Raw genomic sequence first — 20,254 nt, 5'->3', positions numbered from 1 at the left:
AGAAAACTAAGGTGGGTGGTTAAGTTACTTTTATGTTCCCAAGGTCTCATATTTTTATGGTAAGGAGTAACGCCATGGATTCAAAAACCTGGATACTTTGATTTAGGAGCCATTCATACTAGATCTTTCAAGGCAGTCTTGTTTGCAGAGATTATGGTCTATTATCCACAAGTAAATTCATTTGCCCCAAGTCATAAGTCCTTACTTTATTACTTAGAAAATATTACAACCTCCCTTTAAAGATCTAAAGTTGTTAAGTAGTACACTTGATACCTCAATTATGGTGTTAATTTTAAAGTCAATGTTTTAGTTTGTAATACCGCAAATTCTGTTTTAAAATTTGAAAGATTATTTATGCCAACTTCTGAACAGTCCAGATTTTGACTTTCTGAAGTACTTCAGAAAGCTATTCAAATGACTGAACCAAATTGCCGTTTAGCCATGATGCAGTATGCATTGGACACTAAACATGTTCCAAGCACTTTAAAACTCACGTCTCGCTTAAATATACCATTAAAAAATTCCTGTGTTATAAGAAAACAAAGAGGTTTGTCCACAGCCAACAAGCGGGGACTGAGGAATTCTTGCCCACATCTTTTATCAGAGTTTTTATTGATTTGACAATTTTCTATTTTAGCCTCCATTTTAGATTGCATTATGACAGATTAAATGACTTTCTGATCAATAAAAATTTACAATGTCTTAAAATATTAAAAGTTTCAAGAAAACACATTCATCTTGACTCTCTGGATGAGAAAAAGACTACTAAAAAGTCAGTAACAGTTTTAATTATGAAATATTTTCTAGGTTAATATATTTAGTGCCCTAAAGTGGTAAATTATCAATAACTTGCCTGATTCTAATTCTCTGTAGCCAAAAAAATATATATGTTTAATGCTAATCCCAACTCCACTAAGTGCTACCTCATAATAAAATGCTAATTTCAACGTTTTAAAGGCAAATAGTGTGGATGACACTGATGCAAAATTGCACTCTTGGCGCCCTCTAGTGGATATAGTTGGTTTAAGGAATCACCTGCTAGGTTTTTTAGTGAAGCCTGCCTTAGAAAGGAAGGAATGAGGCCTCCCTTCGCCCTATGCTTCTTTCTCCTTTGTTCTCTGGTCTTGTGCAGGTTCCCAAGGTATGCCGACAGTCACTCAAGTGTTCATGCTGATAAAACTTAATTTACAGAAACAAGTGTTCATTTACATATTGTCTGGCAGTTTTTGTATTTTAATGGAAGAGCTGAATAGTTAGTTGCAAGAGGCTGAATGACCTGCAAGGCCAAAACACTATCTGCCACTTTGCTGAAAAAGTTCTCCATCCTCTAGTATATGAGCATTTTACTAGTTCTGAAAAATACTTTAGCTAAGAAGGGCTGGTCCCTAGCAAATGTGTCGGAACTCACAACGCATGCACATGAACAATAAAGAAACCTCTTTAATTTTGTTTAATTCCATTATTTCCCTGTTTTGTTCAGTTAGGGAACTCTTTTTCACCTAATACCTACTGACATCCTATCCAGTGGAACACATTTTGGGAAATACTATTTTATAATATTGTGCTTAAAGACTTAAGTCTTTTACGGTTCTTATTAATCTAGGAGAAATGCATGTGATCAAATGTTATATTGAGTATAACTTACTTTAAAATATTTCACCAAAGACAGTATGACATATATGTAAGTTGTTAGTTTTAATCACTTAGGAGCAGATAAAAAACATTTGAAGTACCTAACCCTGAAGTAGTGATTTAGCCTTTGAAAAACACTGGTCTGTCCATAATCCAGAAGTGGCTACTAAAAACCTTTCAAACATCAGCAGTCTCAATTAGCATTAGTGAGTTTGTTAATCAACATAAAAGAGAGATAAGTGGTGTTCAAGATATGTGTGTGTATTGGCTAGAAATATTGTACAAGCTCCTCCATGCTTTCATAAAGAAAGTTTAAGAATCTCATTAGGCCAGTAGCCTTTGACTATTGGAGTGACATTATTGGCCTGGGGCTAATGCGGTCCTGGGTTCAGTCACTAAATTACCAGAGAATTCTGTCACCTGACTTACAACCTGAAGGTTAGCTGAATATTACCATTTATCATCACATTGACTGAATATTTCTACTCAAAAGGCAGGGAACTAGGACTTCCTTGGGCATCTAAGAAATAAGCCATATGACTGCTATGTGACTGTGCAGTGTTTGTATGTCGCAGAATTCATTATAACACACCAATCAGCAGATAGCCCAAGAGGGAGCAGAGCTGAGGCTAAAATGAACACACATCCTGGTGTGCCTGGAACAGACCCAGTTTATGCCCATTGTCCCACTGTAATTGTTAATAGCACCCTTTTCACCCTCAAAATGTCTCATTTTTGGTGAAAACTTATGTGGTCATCCTTTGTATAGCTATATATACCCAATAGAGCTACAAAGATCTGACCTTAAGAACCAAATCATTGTGAATGGCAAAACTGACAACACTAAAAGCTAGTAGATTAATAGTTACTTGTGATTAATGACAAAGAAATAATAAAATTGACAGCAAGCTGGGATTGAATGTCAACCCAGCCTTCTTAAGTGTTTCACTAATTGGGCAAAAGAGCTATTGCTAACTCACTTTTTATTTTAATATCCTTAAGTAGAAAATTAATCTTTGAACAATTTGCCACATCTTAGGGGCATGGTTAAATCATTGCCCTATCCAGTTAACTTCTAAAGAATAATAACATTTCCATGATGTGCCTGAAAACTTGATAGAAACAAACTTTATGAAAATCTGCAGCTGGACACAGCGCGTATCAGGCTCCCTGAGGCAATGTTGCCCAAAGTGTAGTGTACAGGTCTCCTCTTCTGAAAAGGGACTGTCAAAACAGATTTTAAGACTTAAGAACAATAAGAAACAAACAAAATCCCAACAACGAAAACAAGATTCCTCACTCAACCTAGGCCAACAAAACTGATCTAGGCAGGGAGACCAAATTGCTGGAGAGGTAGCTTCTGGAATTCCATTTTTAGAAGCTACCCCAATGATTATGCTCATATTTTAAGAACCACTGCCCTATGGAGTCCTAAAGGCTGGAAGATCCCATAAGATACCTTAGGTCTTGGCTAATGGATGTCAGAACACTAATTTTTTCATGGTCTGTGCTCACACCCAGAAATGTGCTGATAGTTACATTTCAACACCGGGGTAGTTTTTAAACTGATATAAAATCCTATTCAGCATACAATTCACACATAATAATAAAATGCAATACTCTTACTGTAAATTCTATATAATTCATTAATTCTCACAGAGGGCTTTTGTTGAATTTTGCTGAGCTCTCGTATAACCAACCTACATTACAATTAACAAATGAGAGTAACTCCAGTATGAATGTTGGTTGATATTTTTCTTTACATTAAAGAGGAAGAGGAATGTGAAAAGACACATGCTAGACCCCTGCTTGTTCATCAATGACATGAGCAACTCCCTCGCTGACATGGATAACAGATTTCAGATACTATTTGCGCTATTCATAATGCAACAGCTACAGGCATGCAACATTTTTAAGTTTAACCATTATTAATATTTTCTCCACTTTCTTAGGTCTAGAATAAACAGTAAAAATCAGTAAGTCATGTCATAATGAGTAGCATTTGCTGATCTCCCTGGAGCAAATATCCCCACTATGGCCAATTTCAAGCTCCCTGAGCACGGTCACTGAATGTGGAGTTGGGAATTGATGATCAGCAGCACACCATTATTTAGTATTTCCACCATATAGAAAAGGGAAAGGAAACCGTGTTTCAGTTTTTCTGACTTAATCAGTAACCAAGGAAGAACAGTGAGCTTTCCTAAATTCTTACGAAGGCACAAACCATGGGGGACAATCAACGAATGAGACACGAGACATACACAGTTACAACATTAAAGACCAACCATGACAGACTACCAGTTCTTTCTAGATCCTGATAAAAATCACCTCAAAGAGTTTCAAAGTAATTTGTTTCCAGACCCTAATTAAAACTTCCTGACGCCAGGGCACAGCAACTCAACCTTAACTTTTATGTACATTCCTTCCATTTGATGCAAAACTGTTCATCATCGGACTGTATGTACCCTAATTGAAACTAATGGACCAGCTGTACTTTGAGCTTACTTCTCTGCCTGTATAAGCACCCCCACCTCACACTTTTGAAAAAGGCTTCCTGAAGCTCTGCTCTAAGGCTACACAGTCCTCAGCAAGATCCATAAATAAAAATCTTTCTAATATCTTCAGTGATTCAGGTTCTTTTTGTTGACAGATACAATAGATATAAATAACTGTGGGAATGTAAGTAATAGTAAAATATTTAGGAAGTAATGAATTTTGAGTATTTATTATCTTTATTTTTAATATCATGTATTCAGTTGTAAGTTTGTACAACTTAGTTTTTCTTTAGTGGCCGTGTTTAACAATTGGTTCACAGAATTCCTGAAGATTTAACAATAGGTTCTCCTGTGTGGCGTGAACACGCTCCAGGGCACCAGTGTAGTGTGATGCTGCCTCTCTCACTCACTTTCTTCCTCTGGCTTTTTTTGTAAGCCCAAGGCCCTCAGCTTCCAAGAGGGAAATGTGTCCTTAGATGTAACCTTCCTCCCAACCTTGCCCCACACACACTGAAGCACAGGGCAGGAGTGGAGAAGCCAGACACCCACGAAAGATATAGAAGTGCAAGCAGCATTGCAAGGAAACACGCAGACGAGCAAACGTGCTCTCAAGAGTTGCTCTGGGCCCAAGGTTTTGAATCTTGAGTCTCTTTGAACGAGCAAAACCAGGAATTCTCTCTCCTCACTCCTGTGTAGCTGTTCCCTTGGACGGTTACTAGAACAAATCATGGCAGCTGCCAATGGCACAAGGGCTGGGGCCCCACCTGCTCCAGACTTGGTTGAGCCTGGCTCCCCAGAAGCCATTCCCACCCACCCCACATCCTGTCCTACAATTACAGAGATCTCCATTCCAAACACCCTCCTTGCCCTCCTCTATCTGCATCAGGGCTTTGCATCAAAATTCCCTATTGTCCCTCTTGCAGCCTAATGCCCCTTTTCTAGTTAGAAGTTATTTTGAAGCCAGGCTTTTAAAAAATGGGGATGACATTGCTTAACAAAATTATATAGGCTCCACATGTACAATTCTATAATACATCATCTCACTCGAAGTCAAATCTCTGTCATCGTGTTTGACCCCCTTTACCCTTTTCTACCTCCCTCTCTGCCTCCTTTCCCTTTGGTAACCACTAAACAGTTGTCTGTGTCTACGAGTTTTTGTCTGTTTTGTTCATTTGTTACTTTCACTTTCTTATCTCACATGAGTAAAATCATACAGTTTTCAGCTTTTTCTGTCTTATTTCGTTTAGCATGATTATCTCAAGATCTATCCATATTGTTGCAAATGGCAATATTTCATCTTTTCTTACAGCTGAGTAATATTCCTTTGTATATTTGTACCACATCTTCTTGAACCAATCACCTATCAAAGGACACTTCAGTTGTTTCCATGTCTTGGCCACCGTGAATAATGCTACAATGCACATTGGGGTGCGTGTATCCTTACGAATAAATGTTTTCAAATTTTTTAGGTAGATATCCAGAAGAGGGATTGCTGGGTCATATGGTAATTCTATTTTTAATCTTTTGAGGAGCCTCCATTGTTTTCCATAGTGACTACCAATTTATATTCCCATCAACAGTATATGGGAGTACCTTTTTCCCCACAACCTCTCCAAAACTTATTACTTGTCTTGTTGATAACATTCTTATCGGTGTGAGGAGGTATCTCATTGTGGTTTTGATTTGCATTTACCTAATAGCTAGCAAAGTTGGGCATCTTTTCATATATCTTTTGGCCATTTGTATGTCTTTTTGGGAGAAGTATCTGTTCAGGTCCTCTGCCCATCTTTTAATTGGATCATGAAACCAAACATTCTAATCGACAGATACTAATATTCTTCCAAAGATTTCAGATTGTTTTACATACTACATCCTGGTGGAAAGTTTACTGAACTAAGACAAACCATTCACATGCAAAAAAGAACACTTGTTTTTGCCTTGCACAAGCATCCACTTCTCAGAAGTGTCCATTCCTGCCACCAAGTGCAGCATAATTAATTCGAGTAGGTAAGGAACTGAGGAAAACTGTGGAAGTTAGTAAAGCTGACTCTTCTATCACAGCTTAATAATCAAAACATAAACACGGGCTGAGGGAGTGAGTATATGATAAGACATACAAACTTTCTAATGAGGAGAAAAACTATAGCCTAATAATGCTGGGAACATGCAGTGGAATATCACTGAACAGGGTTAACTCTGAGAAAAATTATGAAAACGGGCAAAGTTTTCCTTCAGCATCCTATCATTTCCTCCTCTAGAGCCCTGTCACTCATTCCTGCTCATCCCACCAGCACTTCTTACCTCCCTGCTAGGCACTGTTCCTGTGTCCCATTCCATTTAAAGCTTTTCTCTTAACAAACTGTTTAACAAACCAAACATTTTAAGGATGGATTCAAGTATGCTACTAGGGTAATTGGGTAAAATGCATTTGCATTCTAATGTTGTCTTCTGGAAATGAGGCCTAAGGGTACAAATCTTTAATGGAAGTTTCAGGTGAGACTGAAAGTTATTTGGGTTGCACAAAACTCAAAATACTCAACAGTCTTCTAAGTAGCTGATTTAAAAGGTAATTTCTGTTAGGAGGCATTTCCTTAGCTGCGTGATGAATGGTCCCTATTTCTTGCTGCTCCTACAAGGCCCCATGGCAAAGCCTCAGATGCCTTGCCTGTCATCAGGGCTCTGATCTACTGGTCTCGTTTAATACTTTTACAGTTAGGGTCTACTTTTTGTTTAATTTCAACTCACTCTTAAACCTCTGTTCTCTTAACTTCTATCCACAGTCTTTCTGGACTCCTGTCTTCCACTTCACTCACCACAAAGGTTTGCAGTAGAAACTGGAGATAGCTAGGTGGTATACAGTTGCTAAATTTTCTTACAGTCAAGGTTAGTAGTATGCTCAGTCTAGTGATGCTAAAAGTTAGGTGTGGTTTCACGTGCTCTTCTTGTTTTGTATACTTAATTGGAGAATGAATGGAAAGATTTCGCTTTAGGCAAACACCATTATTCTAGGGCCACCTGGAAGTAAACTCTCTGGTTTTATTTGTCTGAAAATATCTTACTTTCACTTCCGTTCTTGAAAGGTAGTCATGCTAAGTTCAGAATTTTGGTTTTGCCTTTAGTTTCTTTCGACCCTTTGAAGACATCCCACTATCTTCTGGCTCCAGTTATTTTTGGTGAGAAGTCAGCTATTTGTTGAATTATTGTTACCATTCAAGTTTTGTCTTCTGTATTCAAGATTGTTTCCTCCTTTGTCTTTAATTTCAGCACTATGTTATGTCTGGATATGTTTCTATTTGTTGTTTGGGATTTACTGATCTACTTGAATCTCTAACTTGATGGCCATCTTGGAAAATTTTAAGATTCTCTTTAAATACTGAATTTCCCTTATTCTCTCTTCTCCTTTTTCTAAGACTACAAATAAGCAAGTTAAGACTTTCTCACTGAATCTAGTAGGTTCCTGACCCTCTTTATTTTTTTATTGTTTTTGTCTATTTTCTATGCTTTTCCTTTCTTTGTTTCAGTTCAGATTAATCCTCCTGACCTATACTTCTTGTCTCAAAGTATGTCAAATGTAAGGCTTGCCTCTCAGCTGCTTCTTCCTAAGCGGGCAAATGCTCCCAAGGAAAAGTAGTGGAAATGATGGTTATGTTTCTCTGAACTTTCTTCTGGATTTTGGTCCTCTAATAACTGATTATATTGACAACATTTTGTTTTTAGTAATATGTTTTCTTCCATTCTTTTCAGACATTTTCCTTCAGTAGGAAGGCTAAATTTCCTGATGTGCCATTACCAGCATCAGAGTCTACAATATGGTTCAAGAGGTTCAATAAATATGATCTTCTTTTCCCCCAGTATATAAAAGGATTATCCAAATTTGTAACTGGGCATCAGACATGACACATTTATAGACATTATTCATTTGATTATGTATAACAAGGCCACCAGGGACTGTAGGAATAAAAACTATACTTCACTTTTGGAAACAAAGAGGATAATGTTTTCTCAGGAAATTGGTCTGGCACCTGCCATATGGTTGGCATTCATGTTAAATGAAGAATATATTAGATTCTGAGAATAAAAAGAAAGCTTCTAATAAATCTATACAGTGAATAGCATGTCTTTATTCTATTTACAGTACATTTGTTATAAATATAATACATTTTTGAAAAGCTTATTTTTAATTAACTTGAGATTTATATTTTAAACAGATCAACTCAATTGTTAAAGTTACATAATAAAGAATAGATAATTTAAATGACAAAGATCTCATATTGTGAAATAGTGCACTCTACGCTGAGATGAATGAGGGGGAAAAAAGTCAAATTCCTTTCAAAACTATATTCAAAGCATCAGAAAAAAATTTTGTCTTTTTACAAAGTTATGTATAAGCCATAAGAACTACCAGATACTTAAGTATGATGACTCTATAACCAAAGTTCAAAAATGATTTTAGAGAATTGTGAAGCAAGACAGGAAAATCTGTATTTAACACTCTACTGAACTTCACAGTAAAGCTGGAATTTATAGGCTAATGGCTTAACAGAGTATTGCCAACAGGCCTTTCCCTCCTCAAAATCATCTCGTAATAGTCATATATCACTGGTAAGTTGTAACAGCAAACTTAGACATTGGTTTTTAAGATGGGGCTTAATAAGGTGCATGGATATGTTGGAATTCTGTATTATGAGCATGTAAATTATTACCAGGTTTAAAGAAATACAAAAAAAGAATATCAGTATTCTTAGTCCAACGTGCTTTGCGTGTCAACAGACTGACAAGTCGAAAGTATTTTGCAGTGATCCAATACCAACGTCCAGAACAAGTTAGGTATTTCAAAAGCTGCTATAAAACCTATTCTGTAAAATAAAACGGATTCCTGTGGATTTCAGTGCAACTTTGCAAGCTGTCACACATTATTGATGATGATCAAGGCAGGCATGGAGTTCTGCTGACTTGTTTCAAACACTGTAACTTGGTCCGATAACTTGGCAAATACCCTAGGCGTTCCAAGATTATAAACACCCGTATGGACAAAGCATGCTTTCAGCTGCAAAGTGTGAATCTCCTCGCTTTTAAGCTGAAGTTTATATTGTGTTTGTCCAAGCCACGTAAATGATCCATGGATTTCCAATGCTTCTGGACTAAGGAAGGAGGAAAAAGGTAAGTTGGAGGGTTTTTTCTTCAAAAATTTTTTCCCAAAGTCCCAATAACATATCCCTTTCATCTAGCAATTCTAGTTGTAGAAATCATTTTATGAAGTTAACTGTTAATAACAAAAATGGCAACAGCTGTTACTACTATTGCTGTAATAGCTAACACTTATCAATAGTTACTATGTTCTAAGTATAATGCTAAGAGTAAATTATCTTTAACACTCAAAACAGCATCTAGTAAAAGATGGAACCTGATTTAAAACCTGAATATGTCTGGTTATTCGTACATAAAAATGTGTATACAAGAATGCTTATATAATATTGAAACTGTTTATAATATTGAAAAATTAAAAAGCAACCCAGTATCTACCAATAAGGCATTAGTTAATTTATGATACACATAAGCATACACGAAATGTGTTTGGATTTCAGAGAGCTGCCCTGGATCCTGTTTAGGGTGTACACATTACTTTTCTGAAAATCCATAAATTTCTGAATTCCAAAAAGTGTATAAGTCTTGGAGTATCAGAAATTGGGAGTATAGACCTATTTTTTTTTAAATTAAGTATTATTTATAATCAAGGGGGAAAAAAACTAAAAATAAAACTTCTATCACAAACTTGCTGGTTTTCAATTTTAGAGTTCTTTATCACTAATAAACTTTCATAAAAATTTTTGTCTCTGGCCAAATTAATTTGCTGCTTTTAGAAATTGCTTTCTATTTTGTCACTACTGTAATATTAAGACAATCCTCCGTAATTCTTCTATAACACTTCTGTAATAAACAACAAAAAATCAGGGCATGCCTGAGTAACCTATCTCTATGTATTTTGCATAACTTCAAAATATTAAATTGTTCTCAATCTTAAACTACAAAATAATCTTGCACTAAATAAATCTTTACCTTGTTGTTTTATGCCGAAGATCAACTATTACATCGACATCAGCCTTAGAACAATTGGAAAGTAAAAGGGTGACTGGTACTAAACAAAGGCTATGAAAGAAAATAAACAAAAAAGATTAGCTGTGTATTTTTTAAAACCCCCAAAAACCAACTTTCAAGAAGATAACACTCTTTAAGAAGACCTAAGAGCATATGATCCTTAAAAACAATCTGATTCAAATTAAAGGAAAAATGAATTCCAAAATTATTTAAGCCAAATTGTATAAATAAGAAGTAAAATATATTAATACAATGCCTGAATAAATATCAGTATACATTCACAAACCATTTTATTTCAACTTATTATAGTTAATCTTAAAAAACAGTTAATCTTAAAATATTTCTAGGTGATTATTTCCCAAAATGAAAAACAAAAGTAAATAATCTCAACTGCAAAAGATCAATGGAGAAAAAAATAAATCATGAAAATGCCAACAACCAATCCTTTTCTCTTTGTTTCTTGATAATTAATTTTGAGAACTTGGCTTAGAATGACCATCATTTGCTTCTCTATCAAACATGCATAAAAGCCATCATGTTTTGGAGAAAATGAAAATCATTTCTATATAAGTTATGAGAAGAGCCCTTTCAAATAGACACATCTGTTCAGGCAACCTAGTTTCTCACACCACTTTATAATTAGTAAATTATTAACACATATGAGAAAAGACAGGTAGTAACAGAAAAGGACATATGAACAGACTGGTGCAGATTTCAAACCAAGAACATAATACGACCGAATATAACCTATGCACAAATGAAATCTGGTTACATACTCCCATTTATATTTTACTCTATAAACACAAAGAACACAGGGAAAGTAAAAAAGAAAAAATAGTAACCTTATAAACTCACACAAAATAACTTTAAAATTCTGCTCAGACGATATATTCATACTTTCAGAAATTTTACACCCTCTTACTGAGAAATACTTTCTAAACAATATTGCAAATAACAGATTTTCCTCAACAAAAGCTAAGATAAAAACATATCCTTAGGTTGTGCTGGTGCTATGCCCTTACTTCCTCCACAAACTTATCATTTGGAGAGGAGGGCAGCAAGACTACTGAGTAGGTTTCCAGTCTGAAGCACTTCATTGAAAGTTAAATTCCAACTGCATAATTTGTAACCCAAAGAAAACCCAAAGCAACTTTTCCTATTCTGTTCCCATCTGATCCTGAAATGTAAAATTCTCCAGGACTTATCTAAATGCTTCCAGTAAAAAAAGAAATGTGAACATCTGGGTGTTTCCTGGTCCCAAACCAAACTCATTATCTTCGTTCCACCTCTTCCTCCGTCACTAAATAGTACCCCTATCCAGTCCAGCAAATCTCAAGCATTATCCTAAGTACTTTCAATTGGAATAGGGCCTACTGCCTCCTTACCCCTCTCCACTTAGCAATTTTTCTATTATTCTTGACAAATTCCTGTCATTCATTTCCCCCACACATCTCTGGAACTTGGTTACTTCGATCCAACTTCATTTTCCTTAAAACTTCAAGGTTTACTGCAACAGCCTCTAATTTAGAGCCACGATGCAATCCGTTCTTTATGTTGGGTATTTCTCATGTATGATCTGTGTTTCTCATGCTTAAGTGTGCACCAGAATCACCTGGAGAACCTGTTGTTAAGAAACACTGCTGGGCCCTACTCCCAGAGCTTCTGATTCAGTAGTTCTGGATCTGGCCTGAGATACACATTTTTAACAAGTTCCCAGAAGATGATGATGCTGCTTGTCTGGGACATTTTGAAAACCACTGCTTTATGTAATAGTTTTTCTAAAATACTAATCTGATGAGCCACAAATAGTGCCTAGAAATCAAACTGCTGACACCTATGCCCCCACCATCAAAATTTGTCATGATTAAAGATCTAGATACTAGAGTCAGACTGCTATGGTTCAAATATCAACTCAACAACTTTGTACCTCAGTTTTCTCAACTGTAAACTGGGATTAACAATTGTACCCATCTCTTGGGTTGCTGTGGTGATTAGATAAGATCAAATATGTTAAGTGCTGAGAATAATGTTCAAAAGCTCCATAAACATTATCTAAATGGCTTTTTATTTTGAAAATCTATGGCTGCTAAGCCCAGTATGATTCATATCTCTGTTACCTCTGGTCACCTATTCTTTCTCATATTCTCATGCTCTACTGCTGAGTTCCACTGCCATGACCAAACATACTACTGTCCCATTCCTGCCCACATTTCTACATTACATTAAGAACACTCCTCTAGATCCCCAAACTCTTCTCTTCACATTTATACATCTTACTTTATCTGAAATTTGGCTGAGTACACAGCTTCTTCTATAGCCCTCAGTAACAGATGCTGTTTTTCTTCTAACATCTTCCACATCTTGGGTCTGAAACTATCACGACTGTAGTTCTCATTGCCACTTCTTGATTTTTCCCTCCTATCTGTCTCATAAAAATGCCTCCGCTTTGTCATAAAATACTCCAAGGTTTTTGTTCTGTTTTCCTGAACCCATACTGACAAACTAGAACCAGTGACAGTAACTCAGCACAATAGAGATACTTTTGGGGGAGGGAAAGGGATGAGTACTTTGAAATATCTGAGGTAAAGATGAAGGAAACTGCTTCACCTCCTACTCCCATTCATCTAATACATCTGTCAAGTAAAGGCATACCACCTAGAGGAAAACACCCTTCTGGCTTCTCATCCATATTATCACATATTGGCTTCATTTATTAAAAGCTTCATCATGAGTTTGCATTTTTTCCTTTCAATCCCAAATCTTGTCATCCTTTTGGACAACTTCATTGTCTAGGTAGATGACTCAATCACCTCCCTCTCAAATCCTTGACTTGTCACTTCATAACCATGAGTATTATTAAAGATTCAGCCATCTGACTTCCATGACTATATCATATTTTTTCGGTCACCTGAAATAGCTTCTTCTGAAATAACAGTCACTCACTCTCTGACCATCATCTCCCATCTCTCCAGGTCTCTCACTCAATTACGTTTCTGCTCTTTAGTTACAAAAGAATGTGCCCAATCATGTGACCCTCTATTTCAATAATTCTCAACCCTGGTTACTGTGGTAATTGTAATTATTGTTTAGCAGTTAGTCTCATCACTTTCCCATTGTCTGACTGTGGATCATCCTTGTTGGTTGTGAATGTGAGGCTATTTGGCCAATGGAATATTAATAACTTTGATGCAAAGAGAAGCCTTAAATATGCTACACATCATGGCTCACTTTTTGTATGCCAGAAATATGCCATAAGAAAAAACATATTCCAGGTACGTAGCTGCTGCCCATTTGGACTGAGCCCAAAATATGTGTGGCTGAAGAAGAGCTTCAGTCAAATTGCAGCTGACCTATAGAACCAATGAGTGTAGAAATAAATGCCTGGTAAGCTACTGAATTCTGCAGTGGTTTGTTATGAAGCATTATTGTGGCAACAATGACTGATATAGATGCATTCTGGTATCATCTGAGGACATTTGAAAAATACAGATGCCTGAGTCCTATTCCCAGAGACTCTGTATTGGCCTGAGCATCAGGATTTTAAAAAATTCCTCAGGTAATTCTATTGTGCAGGCAAGGTGGAAAAAATTGCCACTTTATCCTTATCAAACCCGCTTTATTTTTACATACTCCATGCACAGTTTTGATTCTCTGATGCTTTATTTTAACCCACTGCTCTACTTTAATTTGATTAAACCTGTCCTACTTCACATACTTTCCTGCACTGCCCAGATTCTATGATGCTTTAAACCTCAAGAGAATCATGTAGAGAACTCCAATAATCTAGCCTCTGAAGTACAGCCAATGATTTAACCACTAAAGTTAAAAAAAAAAAAACCATGGAATCTAAAATATTCAGAAAACACATGAAGTAGGATGGGTCGGATAAACAGAAACAAAGTAGAACAGTGGGTTAAAATCAAACATCATGGAATCAAAACTATCCATGAAAGTAGGTGAAGTCAAGATATGTTCGACAGTGATAAAACATTTCTTTTTTGCCCCCTCAACTTGGGCTGCACATTAGAATCACTTATATAGCTTAAGGAAATCTGGATATCCAGACCCCACAACATTGGGCCAATCAAATTGCAACCTTTGGGAATAGGACTAAAGCACTATATTTCTTACATTTCCCCAGGTGATCATGAGTACATCTGTCAATCAATCAAAGGCACACAGAATGAGTACCAAGCAAAATTCAGACCTACACAAAATTTTAAGACCATAAAGTTATTTAAAAAATAACTTAAATAGCTAAAATTTTTAAAAATCCAGCAGTAATTAGTGAAGATATAGAGAAGGAATTCTCATGCACAACTAGCAGATGTACAAATTGGTACAACTACTTTGAAAAACTCCTAGATAAATATACAAAAAAAAAGCAAGCATACATGTACCAAAAGATATATATCCAAGAATATTCATAGCAGAATTCAAAATAATTCAACTAAGATAATAAAAATCCATCAATAGCAAATAAACTAATTATGATATGTTAAACATATTCATATGACAATAAAAATTCTACAGTTTCATTCAATGGTTGATAATTACTAACATTAAATAAAAGCTAGACATAAAAAATATACTCTATAATTCCACTTACATAATAAAGTTCAAAAACTCACAAAAATCAAAATATAAAGATGTATACTTAGTTGAAAAAAATATAAAGGGAAGCAACAACGTAGTCACTAATATTGGAGGTGGATTGGAAGGGAGAAAACTGAGGGATCCTGAGATGCTAGCAATATTCTATTTCTCAAATAGAGGTGATTAAATGACTGTCAGCTTTGTGAAAAAAATAAATCACTGCATCCATATATTTTTATTTTTGAGCACTTTTCTGTGTGTTACATTTCACAATGAAAGGGTATAAAAATGGTTAGCACATTTAAGTTACTTTTTAAATATATTCTGATGTTATGTCTCTGTAAAGGTCTTAATTTTCCTAGCACTCATTCTGCACGTCCTTAGCCAGCTTCTTCTCTTAATTCTCAGTAGTCTCCTCAAACTTCACTTTTAAAACATTCTCTACCCTTTATTCTCTTATTTCCTAATTTCTTTGATTTGTTAGTTAATCTTGCTCCTATAAACGCTCTCTAAAATGAAGGCACTCTATAATGTGTAAACTTATTAAAAATTTCTCCCTACTTTCTTCTCTCCCTATTTCAATAGTAAGCTGGACATTTCTTCAGTCCAAAGCTAATCTTGTCAATCTTTGGTGTGTATATTTTTCCATCTACTAAGGATTCTGTTGCACTCCCTGTAGGCTATCATTTCTTTCAAGACCATATAAACATCCGTATCTTAGCTAGTAAGAAAACAAGAGTATTGAATGGATATTCCCCAAAGCCTAATTTCTTGAAAGGGTGATCTATGCCAGCATCTTTACCTATCTATTTATCTCCCATTCTCTCCTCAACCTACTATGTCACGCTTCTACCCCCACTATAGAGTAACATTCTTCTCAAAAATCATCTCTTTATTGTCAGAACCAAAGAATAACTTTTTGGTCCACTTATTATCTGACTTTTCTGCAGGGTTGTAAACTATTAACAACTTCTTTTTCCTTGAACTGTTCTCACTCAACCTCTGAGACACCATTTTCTCCTCATTGGTCTTTTCTTCCTAATTATTTGAGTGCTACTTCTCAACCAGTCCTCTTCATGGACTCCTTTTTCCTTAGCTCCTCTCTCAGCTGTCATTGTTCTGCAGGTCCCCATTCTCCTTCTGGTCTATCCCACTCCAGCCCCACCCGTATTCAGGGTGACGTTTCCAAAATTCATACTTTCAATTATCACTTGCAGACTGGTTCTAACAGACTTCTTTCCATCTTTTCTTATATCTGTAAACCAGCAACTTTTTGAAGTGTCATCTGATTTAGGACTTTTTATTTTTACAGTCTTAAGTTTTATATCAAGTTATTTACCAAAAATTACAAATACACCAGTCCTCAGGGAGGTTACCATTTAATAAATCTTAACTAAATAACGCTGTCTGAATTTGAATTTTGATGTGTCTATATTTTAGTCATGTCTTAGGGTTAATTTCTGAGTCTAAAACAAACACAAAATAATATAATTTTTTTCATGTTTTTGACTTAATGATAAACCTGCTCATCAAAAGAAAACTTTTGGCAATTGAGGTGGCTGAGGCAACATCCATCTTTAACCACAGCAGCAACATTTAGTAATCACAGTAAAGAGTAAATTACTTAAGAACAATTCTACAGACTAAATAGTATTCTAAATTTCTTCTTCAATATTTGTGTTAATGCCATTGTTTAAATAAACAAATAAATGTGCATATTGTATAATAATTTTAACACATACACACACACACACACAAACCAAACCTTTTTTGATGAAATGGATGATTAAATGATTCTGGATAGTGAAGACTTGTTTTAATGAGATTAGAAAACTGCTCTACTGATGGTCTTGACGAAACTGTAGTGTTCTCTGGCCTGAAAAATTTTAATAGTTCCATTTCTGGTGGTTCCTGAGGAAAAAATGACAACAAAAACATTGCCTTGTTAAAGTACAGTGTATATAAACAAAAAAAATTAAAACCAATAAAGCATAAATAATAATATTTATGCTGTTATTTAAACAGTTTAAATCATTTGCAATATAATCTAGGATTAAAAAAACCTAGTATCTGGAATCATTTATTCATTCCCTATTTATTATGTGCTGGAGTTAGAACTGAATTCCAGCAACTGTACATTTCAGCTCTGTGATCCTGATAAGTTATTTAATACGTTAAGACTTATACCTCATGTAAAAACAGGTTCACGATAATAACAATTTCAGAAGTTGTTGTGGTTCTTATCTGGTAAAATGCTTAGTACTTAAGCTATAGACATTCAGTTGTATAACATCTGTTTTAATAGGTGAAGAACTAAAATTGCCTTAAGATTTCATTTTGAAAATAGATTGCTGCATTTTATAGATAGATTATCGTGCTTCAACCATGAAACTAAAAGTCAACATGCATTTTAAGTTTTAATATAGCTAGTGTCAGGTATACTGTAAACATTTCAATAAATATCATCATGATCTAAATAAAACAGAAAATAATGTCTCATTTCTTTTTTTTATTGGTTATTTTTCCTACATTGTCCTTCACCATCCAGGAAAATTCTGATTCTTTTATTTCCTGCTAGTCAAATTAGATTCTGATCTACAAAAGGACTGACAAACTATATAGCCAATGCACTAAATTCAGCTTGCCTCCTGTTTTTGTAAGAACGTCTTGTTGAAACACAGCCACAGTCTATCTATGTTTACTTTTGTTGCTTTTGGACTCTAACAACAGATGAGTAATTATATAAAGACCTTCAGACCAGCAAAGCCTAAAATATTTACTATCTGGCTGTTTTTAGGAAACATTTGCTGATCCATGAATCTATATAGCTGCAAAATCAAGAGCTAAATTTGTTTTGTACATACAAGTTAGAGAAAAATGACTAGAGGTTTACTCTGAAGGAGGGAAAATTTGTAACTGGAAGAGAGCAGGAGCAGAACTTCTGGGGTGCTGTTATATTTTATGTCTTGCGCTGTATCCTAGATATATTAGAGTGTTCTTCAATTTGTGAAATTCATTGAACTATTCACTTCTATATTTGTTACACTTTAATAAAAAGTTCAAAATATGTGTTATTGTTAAATATATTTTACTCATCAAAGAAAACAAGCTGTTGTTTGAGACTTCTAAATTATACTGAATAAATTTCTATATACCACCTATCAGGAGGAAAATACATGAATAATGGTCATAAAAGGAGACTAAAAACCTGAAGCTAATTTACTGAGAGAATATTTAGAAGAGCTTCCCTCTCTCTCAGCTTAAGAGTAGCAACATTCAGTGCTAAAGAATTTACACAGTCGTTTCACAATAAGCATTTGATTCTGATGACAGTTCTACCACAAGAGAGGAAGGTGTAAAGTACTATTATCTTTGTTTTATAAGTGAGTAGTAAGCTAAGGTCCATCAAGTTATGCAAGTAATTTGCAGTAGGTCATCAATCTGAAAGTCTTTAGGCTTCAAATCTATTATTCACAATATGATGAAAACTGCTACATCTCCCAAGCTCAGTTAATTATAAAGAGAATATAAAATATCTCAAAGGTGAAATATAAAGAAATAAAAAGGATATGCCATACGCAGTATATAAAGTGACAATATAACAAGATTACATTTTATACAAAGTAATTGTTTCATTTTCTAAGTGCTAATCTTGCCATTGTTTGAGATGTTTCAAATTATCAAAAATTAATGACATTTACAACTAAAATTCAGGATTTTTGTATTATTCAAAGGGAGAAAATGATTTTCTTAATATAAGAAATAGAGTTAGGGTTAAATTTGGCATCTTCATTATTCCTAATAGAAAATTACCACTAGGAACCATCAAAATAAAAACTTCATTCAAATTATAGAATCACCAATGGCAGCTAAAACTAGTGGACCTAAGTTTTTTGAGAAATCAAATATTTACATAGTCTAGAATTATTTTCTCACAAATTACTTATTATAAAAGGAAAAACAGTAACTTTACTGTAGGGAAACATGGCAGATACTACCTTAATCAACTGATCCATCGCTGATAATGGGACAAACTAATATCATGTAATGAATGACATGTAATGACAAGACATAACATCACTTATTTAGTATTTCTGCCATAAATGCATAACCTTAATATAATCATGAGAAAACATAAGAAAAATCCAAAAAGGTATTATTATACATTAGAATAGCTGGCCCACGCTCTTCAAAAATGTCAATGTCATAACTGACAAAGGCACAGAAACTTTCCAGATTAAAGGAGACTAAAGAGACATGAAAAGTAAATATGATGTATGATCCTGGACTGCATCTTGGATAGGAAAAAACAAACAGTTATCGGGATATAATTGAGAACTTTGATGACATTTAAATATGGACTGTATACTGCATCAATGTTAAACTTCCTGAATTTAATCATGATTATTATGAATATGGAAGATTATCTTTGTTCTTAGGGATACTTAGTGATGTATTTAGGGACTGAGGGGCAGGATGTCTGCATTTTACTTGGGACTAATTACTTGAGAATGATCAAGGAAAAAAATCAATATGTACATAACTAGGAAAAATGATAAAGCAAATAAGGTAACTAGGAAAAATGATAAAGCAAATAAGGTAAAACGCTAACTACTGGTAACCTGAGTGAAAGGTATAAGAGAATCCTCTCTATTATTCCTGCAGCTTTTCTGTAAGTTTGAAAATTATTTCAAAATAAAAGTTGTCAAAAATAATGGGGAGAAAAGCTTGAAAATTAAGATTCATTATTTATAAATACAATACAAAGTAACTATTGAAATTACTGGATTAAATGTTAAATGCTTAAACTTTGTTCACATGTAGTATGAGAACTTTTTGGTAAGATTAAATCGTATTTTAGAGAAGATAAGAAAACATACTTAACACTATTAGCAGCTACTGCACAATTCCAGGGGCCATCCTTTACATTTTAGGTTATGCCCCCTGGATTTCTGCAATGATGTGGGCCTGTTACAAGTAAGAAATACAGAGAACACGGTTCCCTTCCTTTCAAACAAATCAATTCTTTTTATAACTATAAATTCTAGAGACAATGTAGAATATATTTTAGGAAACTTCAAGAGCACAAATGCATCTTAATACTCTTATAAGGTGCTAATGAATTTTAAAAGCAATTTGTGTTCATTTGTAATTTTAATCTGTCTTCTGCCACCAATCCCCAACTCAAATTCCAATATAAAATCCTGCACAAAACAGACCCCTTTAAAAACACAAAAACCAACCAAAAAAAATCCCACAAGTTTATAGAAAGTCCCTAACCAAACTCTGTTATTACCTGTTTCTGAGGATATGAAAAGGCTTCTTTTCCTATAGTGCGAAGAATAACATGATGTTGACCTTCCAAAATAAGCTGCTTACTGTCTTCCACTACGTAAGCCTAAGATATAAAGCAGAAAAATGTCACCCTGCTTGGC

At 34.8% G+C, this 20,254-nt stretch overlaps 1 protein-coding gene across 3 annotated transcripts in view; it reads right to left on the bottom strand.

Annotated features, from left to right (window-relative positions):
* Positions 1-8,228: 8,228 nt before the first annotated feature.
* The window catches only part of TRAPPC8 (trafficking protein particle complex subunit 8), an 81,142-nt gene continuing 69,116 nt past the window's right edge, over positions 8,229-20,254 (bottom strand). For all 3 annotated transcript variants that reach the window (XM_039843888.1, XM_039843870.1, XM_039843879.1), the window contains exons 26-29: positions 20,116-20,217; positions 16,585-16,730; positions 10,185-10,274; positions 8,229-9,268 (exon numbers count right to left, since the gene is read on the bottom strand). In XM_039843888.1, the coding sequence (XP_039699822.1) occupies positions 9,034-9,268; positions 10,185-10,274; positions 16,585-16,730; positions 20,116-20,217 (573 nt within the window). In that variant the 3' untranslated portion in view covers positions 8,229-9,033. The remainder of the gene's footprint in view (positions 9,269-10,184; positions 10,275-16,584; positions 16,731-20,115; positions 20,218-20,254) is intronic.

Source organism: Pteropus medius, unplaced genomic scaffold (genome assembly GCF_902729225.1).
Source record: "Pteropus medius unplaced genomic scaffold, Ma_sr-lr_union100, whole genome shotgun sequence".
Classification (NCBI taxonomy): Eukaryota; Metazoa; Chordata; class Mammalia; order Chiroptera; family Pteropodidae; genus Pteropus; species Pteropus medius.
This window is presented reverse-complemented; position numbering and strand designations above follow the sequence as displayed.